The 18,084-nt window shown below is 38.7% G+C and overlaps 1 protein-coding gene across 2 annotated transcripts in view; it reads left to right on the forward strand.

Moving 5' to 3' along the window:
- IRS4 (insulin receptor substrate 4) overlaps positions 1–18,084 on the forward strand; it is a 53,736-nt gene that overhangs the window by 19,033 nt on the left and 16,619 nt on the right. Inside the window, exon 2 of one of the 2 annotated variants that reach the window (XR_013347131.1) lies at positions 13,464–13,642. Coding sequence is in view for 1 of the 2 variants with exons in the window: in XM_077826631.1 (XP_077682757.1) it covers positions 13,464–13,468 (5 nt within the window). In the remaining variant the exon portion in view is untranslated. Of the gene's footprint in view, positions 1–13,463; positions 15,757–18,084 lie in introns of those variants that run through there. The other variant, XM_077826631.1, reaches the window with a different exon arrangement.

Consider the following 18,084-nt stretch of genomic DNA (forward strand, 5'->3'; position numbering starts at 1 on the left):
TAAATGAATTCATAAATTAAAATGTGTACTGATCATTTGTAACGGTAACTTCCAGACTTTCTTGTGTACATTTTAATTTGTAAACTCTTTACTTCTTGACACCTTGACAATGAGATTCACTGAGAGTTTGCAAACTTTTTTGAGAAAATTGTTAAAGTAAATTAAACAGTTTCTGTGTAAAATTTGCTGAATGAAAATAAGGATTGGAATTTTCTACATATTTTAACAATGAGGGCTAGATTTTTTTTATTTGTTTTTTTAAAAGGTCAGGCATGTAATTATGGGTACAAAATCTATACAATTACAAGTCTCATTTTAGACAGTTACCTGAGCCCCAGAAAGCATTGAGCATGTATTTAAATATATCCCCATTAGAAAAGCACTTAAGCACATATTTCATTGCCTTTTCTGAATAGGAATTTCCTGAATCAGGTCTTTGATATGTGTATATACAGTTTTGGTAATTGCACATACAAATGACTGTAATTAAACGTGTGCGCTGAATTGTCTGGTTTACATTTTTGTAGGCATGGTGGTTAGGTGTGCAAATTAAGCCAGCATCTTTTCTGTGCAATTGTATAAAAATGGTGCACACAGATTAGCCCTAAAGGTGTACCATTTTAAATGAGTGCTCTAAGAAACAAAGAATATAGGGAAAGAGGAGTGTTTCAAAAAAACAACTAATACTCAGTGTGTAAAGAAAATGTTTTGATAGACCCTTTTGTGGGCAGTGGAGGGGAGGCGAAACTTATCTGAAAGACTTGTATCAGAATACACTAAGAGGTCCCTTCCCCCACTGTTGTGCCTGCAAAGGAACATTCTAGGATGTACATTTCAGGTCCTGAGGTTGCATAGAACACAATGGTCTACTTAAACAGCATGAGCATTGGAGTGCATGACCATGCAAGGGAACGAATACTGTACTGATGTCTTTGATCTGTGTATGATTTGAGGGAATTGGAATTAACTACAGTTCTAATTTGAAGTAGAGGAAATAAAAGAAAACTTTGCTAGTCTCCCCTTGAAGGCTTTATCTGTCTTCATTCTTAACATGAATTTTTTAACCATTAAAGAGGATAGAAACAGGACAGGGTGGATTGATAAAATCAGTAACTTGTTGCTTTGATTTATAATCAATGATTTAAATCAAGGTTTCTTGCTTGATTTAAATCATGATTTTAATTGTGTTTTGTATTTGTACTCTTTATTTTCTAAACAAGGTTGATTCTCATTAACATAAGAATGGCCATACTGGGTCAGACCGAAGGTCCATCCAGCCTAGTATCCTGTCTACCGACACTGGCCAGTGCCAGGTGCCCCAGAGGGAGTGAACCTAACAGGTAATGATCAAGTGATCTCTCTCCTGCCATCCATCTCCACCCTCTGACAAACAGAGGCTAGGGACACCATTCCTTACCCATCCTGGCTAATAGCCATTAATGGACTTAGCCTCCATGAATTTATCCAGTTCTCTTTTAAACCCCATTGTAGTTCTAGCCTTCACAACCTCCTCAGGCAAGGAGTTGCACAGGTTGGCTATGCGCTGAGTGAAGAACAACTTCCTTTTATTTGTTTTAAACCTGCTGCCCATTAATTTCATTTGGTGGCCCCTAGTTCTTATATTATGGGAACAAGTAAATAACTTATTCACTTTCTCCACACCACTCATGATTTTATATACCTCTATCATATCCCCCCTTAGTCTCCTCTTTCCCAAGAGGAAAAGTCCTAGCTTCTTTAATCTCTCCTCATATGGGACCCATTCCAAACCCCTAATCATTTTAGTTGCCCTTTTCTGAACCTTTTCTAACACCAGTGTATCTTTTTTGAGATGAGGGGAATCATTAGTTGATAACCATTCAAACATATTAATTTGCATCTGAATATAGCCTTTACACTAAATTTGATGCATTTTGCTAGCCAGGAGGATACGTTATATCTATACACATTTATTTAGGCATTATGTAGCTTGATTTACGTTTATTCAGACTGTTAATTTTTGCATTTTTAACATATTAGAAAACGATGAACGATGCATTCTTTATTTACTATGTGTATCATTTTTTACATGTGATTTGTTTCAAAATCTGTTTGGATGGAAATGACATTTCAAATAAAATGGCCCAAACCAGCATTTAACTTTTTTTTTTGTATTTTACCTTAAGAATAAAATAAGTAAAGTACCTTATGTATTGGCTGCATAAGAGAAAACATTTTCCAAAACACGTTTTGTATTTAAACTAACTGATTTTTTTAAACAAAGGAAGTATTGTCTGTAGTTTATGAATTGATGTAATTGTTTCTGGTCACCATATCCTTGATGATTTTAGAATTAGTAAATCCCTCTCTCATACCTAGCTTTGATTCATAGATTGGAAGAGGAAAACAAGCTTTTCTACTTTTTCAACTCCCAGTTGATTTTTTAACTGTGACTGAATTAAGCATTGAACTGAACTAGTTGAATAAACTCCGGTAAAGAAGCTATTCTCTCTGCATGTGCAGAAGAGCTTACTACTGTCAAAAGCTGGGTTAGCACATCAGAGTCTGTTCCAGGTGCTTAGCCAGTGACTTCCACCAGTTCAGTGGTTTGACTTCCTTTAAAACTTGGCAGCAAACTGCTTAATATTATTTTTTATATTTAATTTAAATGATTTTATTTAGATTATAAGAAGTTAGGACTTAACATAGGTTATCAATTTCAAAATTAATTCTAAATAGTTTTTTAAATAAACCTGTAACTTAATTTACATTCAAAATTTTTTATTTAAATTGGATTTTTTAAAGTAATTGATTTTTATCCATGCTTCATGAGGATAAGATGTGAATGACAGCATCTCTGTTGTTTAGGTTCTGTGTCTTAATATCTGGATTTAGTTCAGCTTTTTCCAGAAGTCTCTCATTCTCTGTCACAGTTCAGCACAACTATATCTGTATTTCCCTGCTATGGTTCAGCAAAGGCATCCACTCTTGACTCCCCAGCTATTGCCTTTCTTGGGTGGAAACATATGTATCTCCCTTCTGACCAAGATATTTACAGGCTGAATCCAGTAAATCCTACTCTGTGATATCCCTAGCAAAAGATGGCTGCCTAAACAGGCCTTTTTGCCTTCTCTTCAGGATTGTCAACAGTCTAATTATCCCAGTTAATCTACCACGCAGCTCTTTCTAAATAAGTGCATTTTATTCTTAAGGTAAAGGCAATACAGAGAAAACAATAAAAGAACCTACATGTATGCTAATAAGTTCACCAGAGATCACCTAACTCCGGCATGGGCTCTGGCTGGTGAGCAATCCTTCAAACCCCACTCAGTGGTTTTCCCATGGTTTCAAGTTTATAACACCCTTTGCTCAGAACAAGAACCCCCATGAATCTGGAACTGAGTCCTTTATCCAATTTGGGGTCTTTGAAGAGACTGGGAATAGGTGATCAGCCAGAAAATGTCCCTGTCTCCTCCTCCCCCAACCCCCGCCACCCCGGAGGGGAGGGGAGAGCGGGCAAAGCTTCAAACAGCAGAGTTCTCGCCTAACCAGAAGGTTTAGGTTAGCATACCCCCCCTTCATCCTACAGATTTCCTGGGAAACCCACTTAATTTTAAAAGTTTACATTGTTTCAAAAAGTCCTTTGAAGTTGCTGACATTTTCCATCATTTACATTAGTCACGTTTTGGAGAGAAGTTACATACATTTCCATAGTCATACATAAACAATTGCATTTTTAATACAATGGACCCAAAAGGTATTAAATTTAATTTGGTGAAGTTTAACTTCATTCAATAAGGTTTATCCAGGTTACTGCAGGAGATTGCCTGAATGGTCAGACTTTGTACTAAAATCTTTTCTAAGCAAAGTTTTCTATTGACTTATGAGTGAGTTGTAAAATTCCGTTATCAGATGCCCACTCCTGTGAAAACTTAGAAAATTTAGCATATGTTTCTTTGAGGAGTAATTAGAGGGTGGAAGATGTCTGCTGTATGTTTAAAATGTCCTTTTCTTTTTTTTAAACGAGATCCTGACTTTTCTCTCTGTTGTGGGAACTTAACTCTACAGTTGCAGGAAGTGAAATGTAAATTGAAATATACAGACATCCAAAGTCTGTTCAAATGGAGTGCAGCATGTTTGGAATTTAACTTATAAAGACTGTAGTCTAGTTCTGTTTCCCTGTATCTTGTAGCTCTGTAAATTACCTTTCGATGAAAATTTTGCAGAGTTTTATGTGTAAAGCATTGGGATTTTTTTCTTGTTTGCTGTTTTAAAGTACACCCTTTAAAACTGTCCAACCAGTCAATTTGCTGCCATTCCACCTTAGGCCTTTTGTTACTTCTGGTTTTTCTTCTGTCCCTCGTTCCTTCCTTCCTGATCCTTTGAGTCAGAACACTTCAAGACCATACACAGCTCAGTGGAGTCCTCTCTTGTTCCAAACTTTTGAGAAGAGTAGTTTTGATTGGTATATGTAGAGCAGGATAGGCCACCAAAATGTAGCAATCCAAGATGAACAGAAATAGTTTAATTTTCTAAACCAAGTGCTAGATCCACAAAAGGACTTAGGCTCTTAACAGCCACTTTGGGTGCCTAAATCCAACATTTAGGTGCTGCTGAGATCCTCAGAACCCTGCTGCTGCCTAACCTTGTAGGTGCCTAAAATCCCTAATCACCTAAATTTCCACCATTAAAGTCCCCTAGGCACCTACATTTTCACTCGTGAGCATGTGGCCTGAGAATCCTGAACAGGTAGGCACTTTCCTCAGGCCTGGATTTAGGTGCCTAAGTCCCTAAGGGTTTGGCTACCTTAGGCAGCTCTCTGCTCAGCTTGCTGGCATTCTTAGACCCCAGACTTGGGGTGCCGGGGTCCAGTGGATGGCAAGGCACCAAAAGTTAGGTGTTGCAGTGCCTAAGTCCCTTTGTGAATCTCTCCCTGAAACTATACTTTGGAGGTGATTTGCAAAGCTTTTGGATACTTAACTCTTTTGCTGGGCTCTTGTTTTTCATATAAAAAACTTTAAAATGGAATCTGACCCAAGTCAAAAAAGTATAACACTTTGAACAATATATAAGGCAGTTTCTTTGTAGCATATTGTAATGGGCTTGAGGGTTTAAATATACCTGGAGAAGTATGCCCAGGGCTAGGTGCTTCAAGCATTTCTTTAAATTTTCACTTTAAGGCTACCGTAAAGGCAACGGTAATTAAGTGAAAATTAATATAATTGGAAAGCTGCAGTTTTCTTTTAAATTCAGGTTTTTGCCTCTGTTTTTATATGTCATAATAAACAATTGGATCTTTGCCATTTTGTGGTGTTAAAGACTAAGAAAGACTTGCTTCTGAAAAGCAGATTTTTTTTTTTTTTTTTTTGAAGAGCTCCTGAAAGGTCAGGAACAGGGACTTTTTATTCTGGCTACATTTCAGTGACTTTGCTGACCTGAGATTGAAAGTGTCTCACTTGCAGGCTAATCAATCTTATCAATGTCTGTCCTTCCACTTTGAGAGAGAGTTTCATTCAGTGGCACATTTGATCTTGAAGAATCCATAGAAATCAATTTTCTGCACTTTGAGATGAACATAAACCCTTTCTCTCTAGTTACTTAACTCTTGAGAGTGTTTACGTTGTTATAGAGGAATTCTTTTAATTACTTTAGTCCATTCAGTTGTGTGTTTCCTATCGCTTCTTTCAATGTTAGTTGTATTGTCAGATACAATCATATAATCTTAATAACTAAATATTAATCTATGTGCAGTATTGATGAACAGCTTTCATATATATTCTAGATTTCATAAGAATTTGTTACCTACTGAACCAAAGACAGAAAAATAAGTCAGTTTTATATTAAACTATGTCATCTGAAGCCCTACTCATTTTCCAGAAGTTTCTAGATTATAGGAAGACAGACCTTCCTGATGGTCCACTTACTCCCTTCTCTTTAACATCTAGTGACAGTTGATCCACCTACTAGCTACAATCACCAATCTCCATCAAATTTCCAACCCCTCTTGGGTTCTGGATAGTTGTTAAAAAAACAAAACAAATCTTTTTTCTCCTAATATGCCCAATTAGCACAATAGGCTCTTGATGTCACCATTTTCGTTATAATTTTCTATAGTACTTAGTTCTAGTATTTTAAAAAGCCTTCCAAATACATAAGTGTGATGTGTAACATCAGTGACAAGTGAAACAATGGAAACAGAAAAACTCCTTAAAAAAATTCCGTGCACTGCAATTTTTGGGGTGTGGGTGTGCGCGGATGGGAGGAATGTATGTGATTGCATGCATTTTCTCACAGCCGTACTAAGTGTGCCCATGTTCCCTGCCTGGAGGATCTCCTGATCAGGACGCAATGGTAGGAGTCCAAAAATCAGCTCAGGAGATGGACCATATTCTCATTTGCACTAAGCTTGTCTTACATCTCTAACACTATTAAGGTTCCTTATATTTGCACTCACGTTAAGGTACCTTTACATTACCATGTAAATGAAAATCAGAAACATTGGGGTTCAGGGATAAGCTACTCCAGGTCCTGGTTTATTGCATAGAGATAATTGTACTGCTAAGATGAAAAGGACACTACAAGGTGGATTCCAGCACAGGTCTTCCTGTTCAGAACAAAATTCAAGACATTGTTTGCCTGGCAGGGAGACATCACCAGTTTGAAAATTAGGATTTACAAATCACAGTTCAGAACAGACTCCGCGTTAGGTCTTTTGGCTGCAACTATGGTAACAGTACCTATGGCATGTCTCTGCATGGGGAAGCCTTGGTGGACTTTGAGATAGCATTGGAATTCTTGCATTCCTTGTGAACAACTGATGATCTATGGGCCTCTCTGCCTGTGGTCAATCTCCAGCTAGGAATGAACTTCCAAACACCACCTATTCAAATTGTGGTAACCACAGATATGCTCAATTTGTGATGGATAGATAACTGAGATCCTGCAAGATCTCCCTCTCCCCATAGAATTTAGGGGATTTGCTTTTGGGTATGTGGTGGGGTTTTTTTCCTTTCCTTTTCCTTTACATTTGTAGTACATAAGTGAATTTAATGCTTTTACATCTCCTCTCCCCTCCCCCAAAAAGGCACTGACTACTGAGGGCCCCAGGGGGTTGTACTACTCAAACTGCCAGTTTGAAATGTTCCACTTCATGAAGAGGGTGGGGGGAATAGGGGTTCAGCCCTTAGTAGCTATAGCTTTGGAAGCTACTACCTAGTTTTGGGTTGGAGGCTTGAGATCCAGGAGTGAGAATCTTATGAGATGATAGGTCAAGTTCACAGGTAATGTGTAATTTAAATTCCCTTACATTTAAACCCCATTAGAGCTACTTACACCTACACATCTATCTAAAGTAGTGTAATTTATGTCATGAGATGCCAGAAAAAGGTGTAAGTTGAAGTAGAGTTGGACTTTAGTTTTACACATTAATACACCATTTTCTGGCTTCTCAGTATATATGTTGTACCAATTTAGACAGCAGTAGAGTGGGCATAAATAGTTTTCAGGGGGTCTGAGTTAAATTCCACTTAAATTAAATTTGCTGAATTTTACCCTGTGAATCTAAAGGAGTCTGAGTTGGTGTATTGTCTATGATGGTACACTTTCTTTTGGTCCCCAAAAGAATCACACCAACTTTGACTACTTCTAGACTGAGGCTTGCTTAGGTTTCCCTCTGAATTTGGCTTGCTATCTTCAAAGAAGCAGAATTACAAGGTAAGCAAGTTCCTCTTTCCAGAAGATAAAATTCTTCCCTTTTTGTTTTTATATGTAATTGGCAAATAGAATATTCCAGGTTTCAGAGTAGCAGCCGTGTTAGTCTGTATTTGCAAAAAGAAAAGGAGTACTTGTGGCACCTTAAAGACTAACAAATTTATTTGAGCATAAGCTTTCGTGAGCTACAGCTCACTTCATTGGATGCATTCAGTGGAAAAAAGAATATTCCAGGATTTTATAAAAGGTTTGAAACGTAGGGAATTTGAATTCTGTCATGTCTGACATTAGGATTGTCTTATTAAACACCCTGGCTGCCATTGTTCAAAATGTTTTGCGGGGTATAACTGGAAAGATTAGAATAACTAGTCAAACATTTTTCAGGTGTATCTTAAGTGTAGAGAAAAAATTATTGGACAAAAGTGCAGACACTTTTGAAGTACCTTTTTATATGTAAGCTTGTAGATAGGAAGCAAGGGAAGGGGTGGGAAACCTTTATTACTAGTGAACATAGGTTAATATGCAAGCCTTAGCTGTATTAATGTGAGCAACGAGGTGCTGCTTTGGTTGCATGCTTCACTGAACAAAAAGCTTCTGTGACTCTAAGTGTGATGCATAGCTCCTTCATTCTTTGATCCTAAAACAAAAACCAACCTTCTTTTAAAAAGAAACTATTTATTTAAAAACCTCTGTCTTTATTTTACAAAATAAACGCAAATTCAAAGCTGTTGCTAACCAAATTGCATAGTGTATGTAAAATGAAATTATTGTATATAAAGCTTGTGGTTTGATTAAGAGCTATGAAACAGCACAGTGTTGGGTTTTGAGATTGACCTTTTTTTAAGTGACTGACCCAGCCTTTAATGTGTAGTTACTATTTCTTTTGCTTAAATGCTATAGAAGGTTTTCTTCACACTTGAAGTGTTAGTAAGATACTTCTCTTGTAGTGATTTAGATTTTAATTTACACTGTCATTTTTCTTCAAATGAAATAGCTTCCCATCAGGCCAAGAAAATAAAAATTACTTATCTGAGACTCAAGAACAGCTTGGTATTGGTTCTATACGCTTATACTTTAGTCTCAGACTGAATAATTTGTCCTTCTGTTGGTGCAGTTTGTCTATTTAACAATAGATTCCTCATAGCTTTGCATAAAATGCATAGCATTTACACAAGGCTTTAACTATTCACAACATATTAATCCTCACAATATACCTGTGACGGAGATAAGTACTGTACCCATTTTTATCGATGGGGAAACTGAGACAGAGATTAAGAGACTTCCGCAAAGCCACTCAAGTGAGTGCCAGAGCCTGGGGTGTCCTCCCGCCCTCCCCAGTGTTCATTCCATAGACCACTTTTTATTAAGTACCGAGATAATCATGAAGTTCCTATATCATAAACTATTCTGAATTGTAATTGGGCATTTTGTTGTTACTAAATACTAAAAGGACTTGGTCCATTTACAGGCCTTTGAATCATAAAGTTCAGTATTGCTCAGTTTAGAGTGAAAATAGACTAGTGTCAAGGTTCCTTCCCCACTCTGAACTCTAGGGTACAGCTGTGGGGACCTGCATGAAAGACCCCCTAAGCTTATTCTTACTAGCTTAGGTTAAAAACTTCCCCAAGGTACAAACTTTGCCTTGTCCTTGGACAGTATGCTGCCACCACCAAACGTTTTAAACAAAGAACAGGGAAAGAGACCACTTGGAGATGTCTTCCCCCAAAATATCCCCCCAAGCCCTACACCCCCTTTCCTGGGGAAGGCTTGATAATAATCCTCACCAATTGGTACAGTTGAACACAAACCCAAGCCTTTGGATCTTAAGAACAACGAAAAATCAATCAGGTTCTTAAAAGAAGAATTTTAATTAAAGAAAAGGTAAAAGAATCACCTCTGTAAAATCAGGATGGTAAATACCTTGCAGGGTAATCAGATTCAAAACATAGAGAATCCCTCTAGGCAAAACCTTAAGTTACAAAAAGACACAAAAACAGGAATATACATTCTCTCCAACACAGCTTATTTTACCAGCCATTAAACAAAAGAAAATCTAACGCATTTTCTAGCTAGATTACTTACTAACTTAACAGGAGTTGGAAGGCTTGCATTTCTGATCTGTTCCCAGCAAAAGCATCACACAGACAGACAGACAACCTTTTGTTAACCCCAGCCCCAATTTGAAAGTATCTTGTCCCCTCATTGGTCATTTTGGGTCAAGTGCCAGCGAGGTTACCCTAGTTTCTTAACACGTTACAGGTGAAAGCGTTTTGCCTCTGGCCAGGAGAGATTTTATAGGACTATATACAGAAAGGTGGTTACCCTTCCCTTTATATTTATGACAAATGGTATTCTTTTTTTGTATTTAATTCTCCCCCCACCTCAATCCTGCTTCTCTTGTACTAGTATTTATTCATTGAGCGCTGGTGCACTTGGTGTTGAACTAACTTAACACAGGGTTCCTTCTCCAAAAAGCCTACAATAATAGTCTGCAGACACACAGTATATCACACAAGGGAGAGAAGGTGGAAAAGGAGGGTGTGAAACTATTGAAAAGAGTAGATTGAGAAAGATGGGTACAGAGATGAGACCTTTACCCATAGCCTGGAGTAGGATACTGGAGACCTCTGTAAGATCTGTTTCATTAGAGTGTAGAGGGAAGCTGAATTGCAGGGGATCAAAGAAGTTTAGGTAATGGCTATAGACGACACATTTTGATAAACTTCAGGGCAAAGGGGAGGAAGAAGATAGGCAGTATTTTATGCAAATAGGGTCAAGAAAAGAGTTTAGGGCTCAGGACACCAGTGTGTTTGAAAAGTGATGGAAGAGGATGGTGTCAGGAGTAGATGATGAGGTCTAATAGACTGGCTGAAGAGCTGCAAATTTCCAGCTACACCCGTAGAGGTGAAGGAGGAAAGACTTTTTGTGTTGGAAAGGTTTGGGGAGAATCATGTGACGTTTACGGTCATGCTCAGAACAGTGCAAGAAGGATATTTAAATAACTCTTCATGCTCACTTTAACATGTCATTAAACGTTTAGTCCTTCACCCACCATGACTTTTCAGTGACCTCTCTGCGTATTTCTACTGTGCCCCATCTTGCAGTACCCAGAGAACTTTCTTCAATTCTTACTAAGAATAGATGTTTTCAGATAGTTTGAACTAAAACTAGATCTTAGTTATCTGTATTGCTGCCATCCATCAATTGCACTTTATTCGTGTTTTGAAGAGTGCAAAAAATGAACTCTGTGGTGTTTCTCATAGGATAATTTAATGACCAAATTTCAGAGTAACAGCCGTGTTAGTCTGTATTCGCAAAAAGAAAAGGAGTACTTGTGGCACCTTAGAGACTAACCAATTTATTTGAGCATAAGCTTTCATGAGCTACAGCTCACTTCATCGGATGCATACTGTGGAAAGTGTAGAAGATCTTTTTATATACACACAAAGCATGAAAAAATACCTCCTCCCACCCCACTCTCCTGCTGCTAATAGCTTATCTAAAGCGATCACTCTCCTTACAATGTGTATGATAATCAAGGTGGGCCATTTGCAGCACAAATCCAGGTTTTCTCAGCCCCCCCTCCCCCCAAAACCACTCTAAAGCTGGTAATAACTTATCTAAAGTGACCACTCTCCTTACAATGTGTATGATAATCAAGGTGGGCCATTTCCAGCACAAATCCAGGGTTTAACAAGAATGTCGGGGCGGGGGAGGGGGGTAGGAAAAAACAAGGGGAAATAGGTTACCTTGCATAATGACTTAGCCACTCCCAGTCTCTATTCAAGTCTAAGTTAATTGTATCCAATTTGCAAATGAATTCCAATTCAACAGTTTCTCGCTGGAGTCTGAATTTGAAGTTTTTTTGTTGTAATATCACAACTTTCATATCTGTAATCGCGTGACCAGAGAGATTGAAGTGTTCTCCGACTGGTTTATGAATGTTATAATTCTTGACATCTGATTTGTGTCCATTTATTCTTTTACGTAGAGACTGTCCAGTTTGACCAATGTACATGGCAGAGGGGCATTGCTGGCACATGATAGCATATATCACATTGGTGGATGTGCAGGTGAACGAGCCTCTGATAGTGTGGCTGATGTTATTAGGCCCTGTGATGGTGTCCCCTGAATAGATATGTGGGCACAATTGGCAACGGGCTTTGTTGCAAGGGTAGGTTCCTGGGTTAGTGGTTCTGTTGTGTGGTATGTGGTTGCTGGTGAGTATTTGCTTCAGGTTAGGGGGGCTGTGTGTAGGCAAGGACTGGCCTGTCTCGCAAGATTTGTGAGAGTGTTGGGTCATCCTTCAGGATAGGTTGTAGATCCTTAATAATGTGTTGGAGGGGTTTTAGTTGGGGGCTGAAGGTGACGGCTAGTGGCGTTCTGTTATTTTCTTTGTTAGGCCTGTCCTGTAGTAGGAGATTTCTGGGAACTCTTCTGGCTCTATCAGTCTTTTTCTTCACTTCCGCAGGTGGGTATTGTAGTTGTAAGAATGCTTGATAGAGCTCTTGTAGGTGTTTGTCTCTGTCTGAGGGGTTGGAGCAAATGCGGTTGTATCGCAGAGCTTGGCTGTAGACGATGGATCGTGTGGTGTGGTCAGGGTGAAAGCTGGAGGCATGTAGGTAGGAATAGCGGTCAGTAGGTTTCCGGTATAGGGTGGTGTTTGTGACCATCGTTTATTAGCACTGTAGTGTCCAGGAAGTGGATCTCTTATGTGGACTGGACCAGGCTGAGGTTGATCCCACCATCAACAGAAAAACTTCAAATCCAGACTCCAGCGAGAGACTGCTGAATTGGAATTCATTTGCAAATTGGATACAATTAACTTAGGCTTGAATAGAGACTGGGAGTGGCTAAGTCCTTATGCAAGGTAACCTATTTCCCCTTGTTTTTTCCTACCTCCCCCCTGCCCCCCCGACGTTCTTGTTAAACCCTGGATTTGTGCTGGAAATGGCCCACCTTGATTATCATACACATTGTAAGGAGAGTGATCACTTTAGATAAGCTATTAGCAGCAGGAGAGTGGGGTGGGAGGAGGTATTGTTTCATGCTTTATGTGTATATAAAAAGATCTTATACGCTTTCCACAGTATGCATCCAGTGAAGTGAGCTGTAGCTCATGAAAGCTTATGCTCAAATAAATTGGTTCGTTTCTAAGGTGCCACAAGTACTCCTTTTCTTTTTAATGACCAAATGAATTTTTCTGAAAGCTCAGGGTTAAGATTGGCACCGGTCATAGGCCTCTCCTTTCTCATTTGAAACTGCTGTAAAAACATTTAATTTTGACTCCAGTCATGCACAATTTTAATTATAGCTGGGTGAACAGAATCACTAATATTCACCTTTTTCATTGTGTTTGTAATAAATGGCCGCTATGTATATAACCTATCCTTGTCATATCACAGGTATCTCTTTAAAGCAGTCTAATTTGGTAGTGAGTTACATAAGTAATTATGAGCTTTATTGATCACATCTGCATAATATGGCTAGTTACCCACAATAGACTAGACTCTTGGAGTCCTGTCCAGAAGGCAATGAGAGGAGTGTACGCTTGAGATGGATTCTCTAAGTGAGGCATTCTCTTCTTTGATTTTCCCATAGTCCTTCTGAGGAATCTAGCAGGAATCTGTTTAATTAACCCCCTTTTAAGAACTTGTCACCTTTGTCCTACTTTCAATATGTCATTTGTTTTGATGGGTAAACCCCATATCCTCTTTTCAACAGAAAATAGTTTTTCTGTAGTGTCACTCATTGTTTTTTTTTGTTTCTTCCAGACTGACTGCATTGCCATGGAAACCATTGTTAGAAGAGGCGGCTTTTCTACTGGTATCTCCAGAAACTGTGTGGTGCTTTTGGAAGCAGAGCTCAACTCCAGCCAGCTACTTTCACTTCCACCAGCACAGACGTACACACATCATTGTCATGATTTTTGCTTAGACATCCGCTGTCTATAGTTGAGTTAATTTGAATTAAGATTTTTCATAGCTGTGTTTTGGTGATGGAATTTGTTTTTCCGCAGCACATTTGTTTGAGAGGCATTGGGAATGCTGCAGAGGGGATTCCTACAACTTCCTTTTTACTTCTCTCTGCCTCTCCCCCTAGTTTGTTTTTATTTATATTGAGAAGTCAAAGCTGGTGGCTGATAGTCTATTTAATATGGGTTTTGTTTCTCTGGTACGTTAGCTTAAACATGTATTGCTTAGAAATATTTTGGCAGGTCAGAAATTTTTTTTTGGAGAGGGCTGAGAGAGAACCATGTAACTGAACCTAAATCTGTGATGGACATACCTCTTTGATATTTTGCTTTATAGTATAGGAGGTGGTTTTTGATCACAGAGCTTAGTATTTTTAATTGTATGTCAGAGCTTAAACTGAAGTTTGTTGCTCAGAATTCTGATATGTATAAGGTAAGATTAAAGGGCTGGTTGTCTTGTTGATTACATGTAAATTATCCCGGTCCATTTGTTTATAAACATGTATAAAATATAAATTGAGGTTTCCATTCATGCACTCAAATGGGAAAGTGCAGGGTCTTTTACAACTTTGACTTCTGCTTTACAATATTGATGTGTGCTGTAGCTTTTTAGAGAGAAACCACCCTACCTGATCTTACTTTCATCCAGAGCCCTCTTTTAATTTGGGACCATTTTTTTTTTTTTTTTTGCATAATGAGAAAGTAAATAATTGGGTTATCACTTAATGCATTCTGCCTAAAGAAAAATTGCAAACCATGATTATTTCAAATTAAAAATAAATTGTAGAAAATTAGAGCTAGGCGCATCACTCTTACTGATTTTGGTTCAAATCAGTTTAGGCTTTTAACACTGCTATGACCTTTAAAAGCATGACACTAGTTGTTGGAACATACAATGTATAATAATAAAAGGCACTGACTTGATGAGGGGTTTAAAAGTGGTACACAAATCCTCATGCTGTACTGCACCACACAGCTGGTAATCCTCTACATTGTATATTGTACAAGTGTTTTGTAGGGCTGCCTCACATGACATACAACCTTTAAAATACTAGTACAGTTTGTATAACAAATTAGATGCTGTCAGTTTTGATGTTGAGTGATGTGTACCTAAATCTATTTTTGAGTAGTCTTAAAATGTACATGTCACAAAATTATAAAGACCTTTTTGCAAACTTAATATAAGTTTACAAACTAACAGGAAAGAAATACTTGCTGCAGAGTTTAAAAGCACAGCTGTGTTCTTGAATCTGGAAGAGAAGTTAGTCAGTACAGTTACTAGTTGCTGCTAAACATACTTTGATAATTCATTTAAAAAATATTACCACTTCTATAGACCATGACACTGTCTTGCCATACAGTTTTTGTTTGGGCGTAGTAAATTAATAAGGCAATATGTAGACAGCCATTTTAAAGCTTTTTTTTTCTTCCAAACAAATTGAAATTTGGATGATAGTTCAGAACATCTATTGGGAAAAGAAAAGGTTGTGTTGAAAAAATTGAACATGTTACATACCTTATTTATATATTAGGTCCTGAGGCTGCCATTGTACAATATACAGCACTGATTTAATAAATGCTGAATAAATAACTAAATGGGTAACCTCAAATATAATGGTACAAATACTAACAGGTACAGCATAATAAATATGCAATCTTTTTGAATCTTAGTTTACAGCCACTAATTTATTCAGTATTGTGCTGGAAGAACACTTTCAGAATATGTAAAACATATCACTACGTATACTACCTTCCAGCTACCCGTTTATGCTGCTGTATAGTACAAAAATACCAATGATGGAACAATGTTTGTCCTGTAAATTTAATTCGATATTGGACAGTTATTGTCTGTACAAACTAAAACGTCTATGGTTGAAACTGTTCATTATATTTGCTATTTCTGCTTCAGCCCTGTTTAAAAGTTGAGCTGATTAATCTGGCTTTGTCTTCCATTGTAAATATTGTTACATTGTTTTCTTCGTAAAACATATCGCACTTGCGGTTTTGGGAGACTGGCTTGAAGCTCTGTATAGTGTTTATATCTATCTGACTTGGCTTTCCATAGAGCTACTCGCAGTAAATGTGTTCATGTAGCTCTTGCTGTCTGGGTCTCTTCTTTTTGTGCAAACCTGTTTTATTGGCTGAAGTGTAATTTCTCTTCCCCCTGCCCACCCGTATCTTTTTCTTTTAAGGGGTATGCTCATCTGGTCATCACAGGGCTATTTATACATTGCTGAAGAGTGGATTCAACCAGTTTTACAGGAGAACATATCTCAGACTAACAATCTTCTTTAACTCTGGAAAAATGACTTAAATGTGAATGGTTACACTAGAACTTGATATTGTAGACTTCTTTGCTCATTGATAGACATGTCTGTTAGTAATGGGGACATATTCATGTCCCCCAGAGCGCTGTACTGGGACCAGTGCTATTCAACACATTCATAAATGATCTGGAAAATGGGGTAAACAGTGAGGTGGCAAAGTTCTTAAATGATACAAAATTACTTAAAATAATTTTAATAATAATCTGTGAAGAGTTACAAAGGCTCTCCTAAAACTGGGTAACTTAATTTCCTCTGCCATTTTGTTGCTCAGTGTTGATAAATGTAAAGTAATGCACGTTGGAAAACATAATCCCAACTATACATACAAAATTATGGGGTCTAAATTAGCTGTTGCTACTCTGAGAGATCTTGGAGTCATTATGGATAGTTCTATGAAAACATTTGGTCAGTGTGCAGTATCGGTCAGAAAAGCTAACAGTGTTAGGAACCATTAGGAAAGGGATAGATAAGACAGAAAATATCAATGCCTCTATAAATCCATGGTATGCCCACATTTTGAATACTGCATGCACATCTGATCATCCCATCTCAAAAAGATATATTGGAAAAGGGAGAGAGACAGGCAACAAAAATTATTTAGGGATATGAAACAGCTACCATGTGAGGTGAGATCAGAAGGACAGGGACTTTTCAGCTTAGAAAAGAGATGATTAAAGTGGGAATATGATAGAGGTTTATCAAATCTTTATTGGTGTGGAGAAAATGAATAAGGAAGTGCTCTTTCGCATAACACAAGAAGTAGGGCTCATACAATGAAATTAATGGGGAGCAAGTTTAAAAATAAAAGGAAGTACTTCATATTAGACAGTCAACCTGTGGAACTCTTTGCCAGGGGATGTTGTGAAGGCCAAAACTGAGACAGGGTTCAAAAAAAGAACTAGATAAGTTCATGGAGGATAGGTCCATCGCTCACTCTTAGCCAGGAGGGGCAGGTATGTAACCCCATGCTCTGAGTGGCCCTAGCCTCTGTTTGCAAGGAGCTCAGAGTGAAGGATGGGGGATTGATTGCCTGTTCTGTTCATGTGCTCCAAAGCACCTGACACTGGCTACTGTAAGAAGACAGGTTACTGGGCTAGGTGGATCTTGGTCTAACCCAGCATGGTCATTCTTATGATCAGTACTAGAACATGTAGTATTCTCTACAACAGTGGTTCTCAACATATTAAATATTGTGGGCCGCATATGTGGCCCGCAGTGGAGCTCAGACCCCCCCAACCATGGACCCTGCTCTGTGGGCAGCTGCCCCTACCCCAGGACCCCTGCTACTAATGGTGGGCTGGCTGCCTGCCTGTTCCACTGCAGTGGTGGGCAGCTGCCCCAGACACCGGAGCTTGCAGGGCCAGGCAGCTGCCACAGACCAGGCCAGGTGCCCTGGAGCTCACGGGGCAGGCTATCTGCTTGCCCTGGTTCTCAGTCACATGGCTGCCCCAGACTCTGGAGCTTGCGGGGCCAGGCTGGTGCCCTGGATAGCCACAGCTGGTGGGGAGCCCTGACCCTGCAGAGCAGGCCAGGAGCCTGACACCCCACACTAGGCATTGGGGCAGTGTGGACCCCTCCCCCAGGGATCACCCACAGCCTTTAGCACACAGCTGAGCCCCATGGGCCACAGGTGTGTGCTAATTGGGTTGTGGGTTGACAACTGCTCCTCTGCACCATGCCATGGAATTCTGAGAAATGTCATGGGAAGCGGGCTGGCTTTCTTCAGTGCCTGGTTGTACAAAGCAAGCCCTGCTATTACTGCTGATTTTCTAGAGGTTATTTTTTACCGTGAAGACAACCTCAATGAGGACTTTTGGATACTACACCTCATTTCATACTCTCTTAAATTTCCTATCCCTGCATATATTTACTGAAGCAAGAACTTAGTTTACTAGAGCATATATATTGGTGAACTCATTAATCAGACACTAAATTCTTTATCTTTCACCATGAATTTGACTTCTAAAAGTAACGTTTCTAAGATCAGGGTCTGTAACTGCAGAACTTTTTAAATACTCCATTCATGTCATAGTCCCTTTGTTCACAATATTAAACTTACTTTCAGGAGTTAGTTGAATGCATTAAGTCCCTCTA

The sequence above is a fragment of the Eretmochelys imbricata genome, chromosome 9, assembly GCF_965152235.1.
Source record: "Eretmochelys imbricata isolate rEreImb1 chromosome 9, rEreImb1.hap1, whole genome shotgun sequence".
In the NCBI taxonomy this organism is placed as follows: Eukaryota; Metazoa; Chordata; order Testudines; family Cheloniidae; genus Eretmochelys; species Eretmochelys imbricata.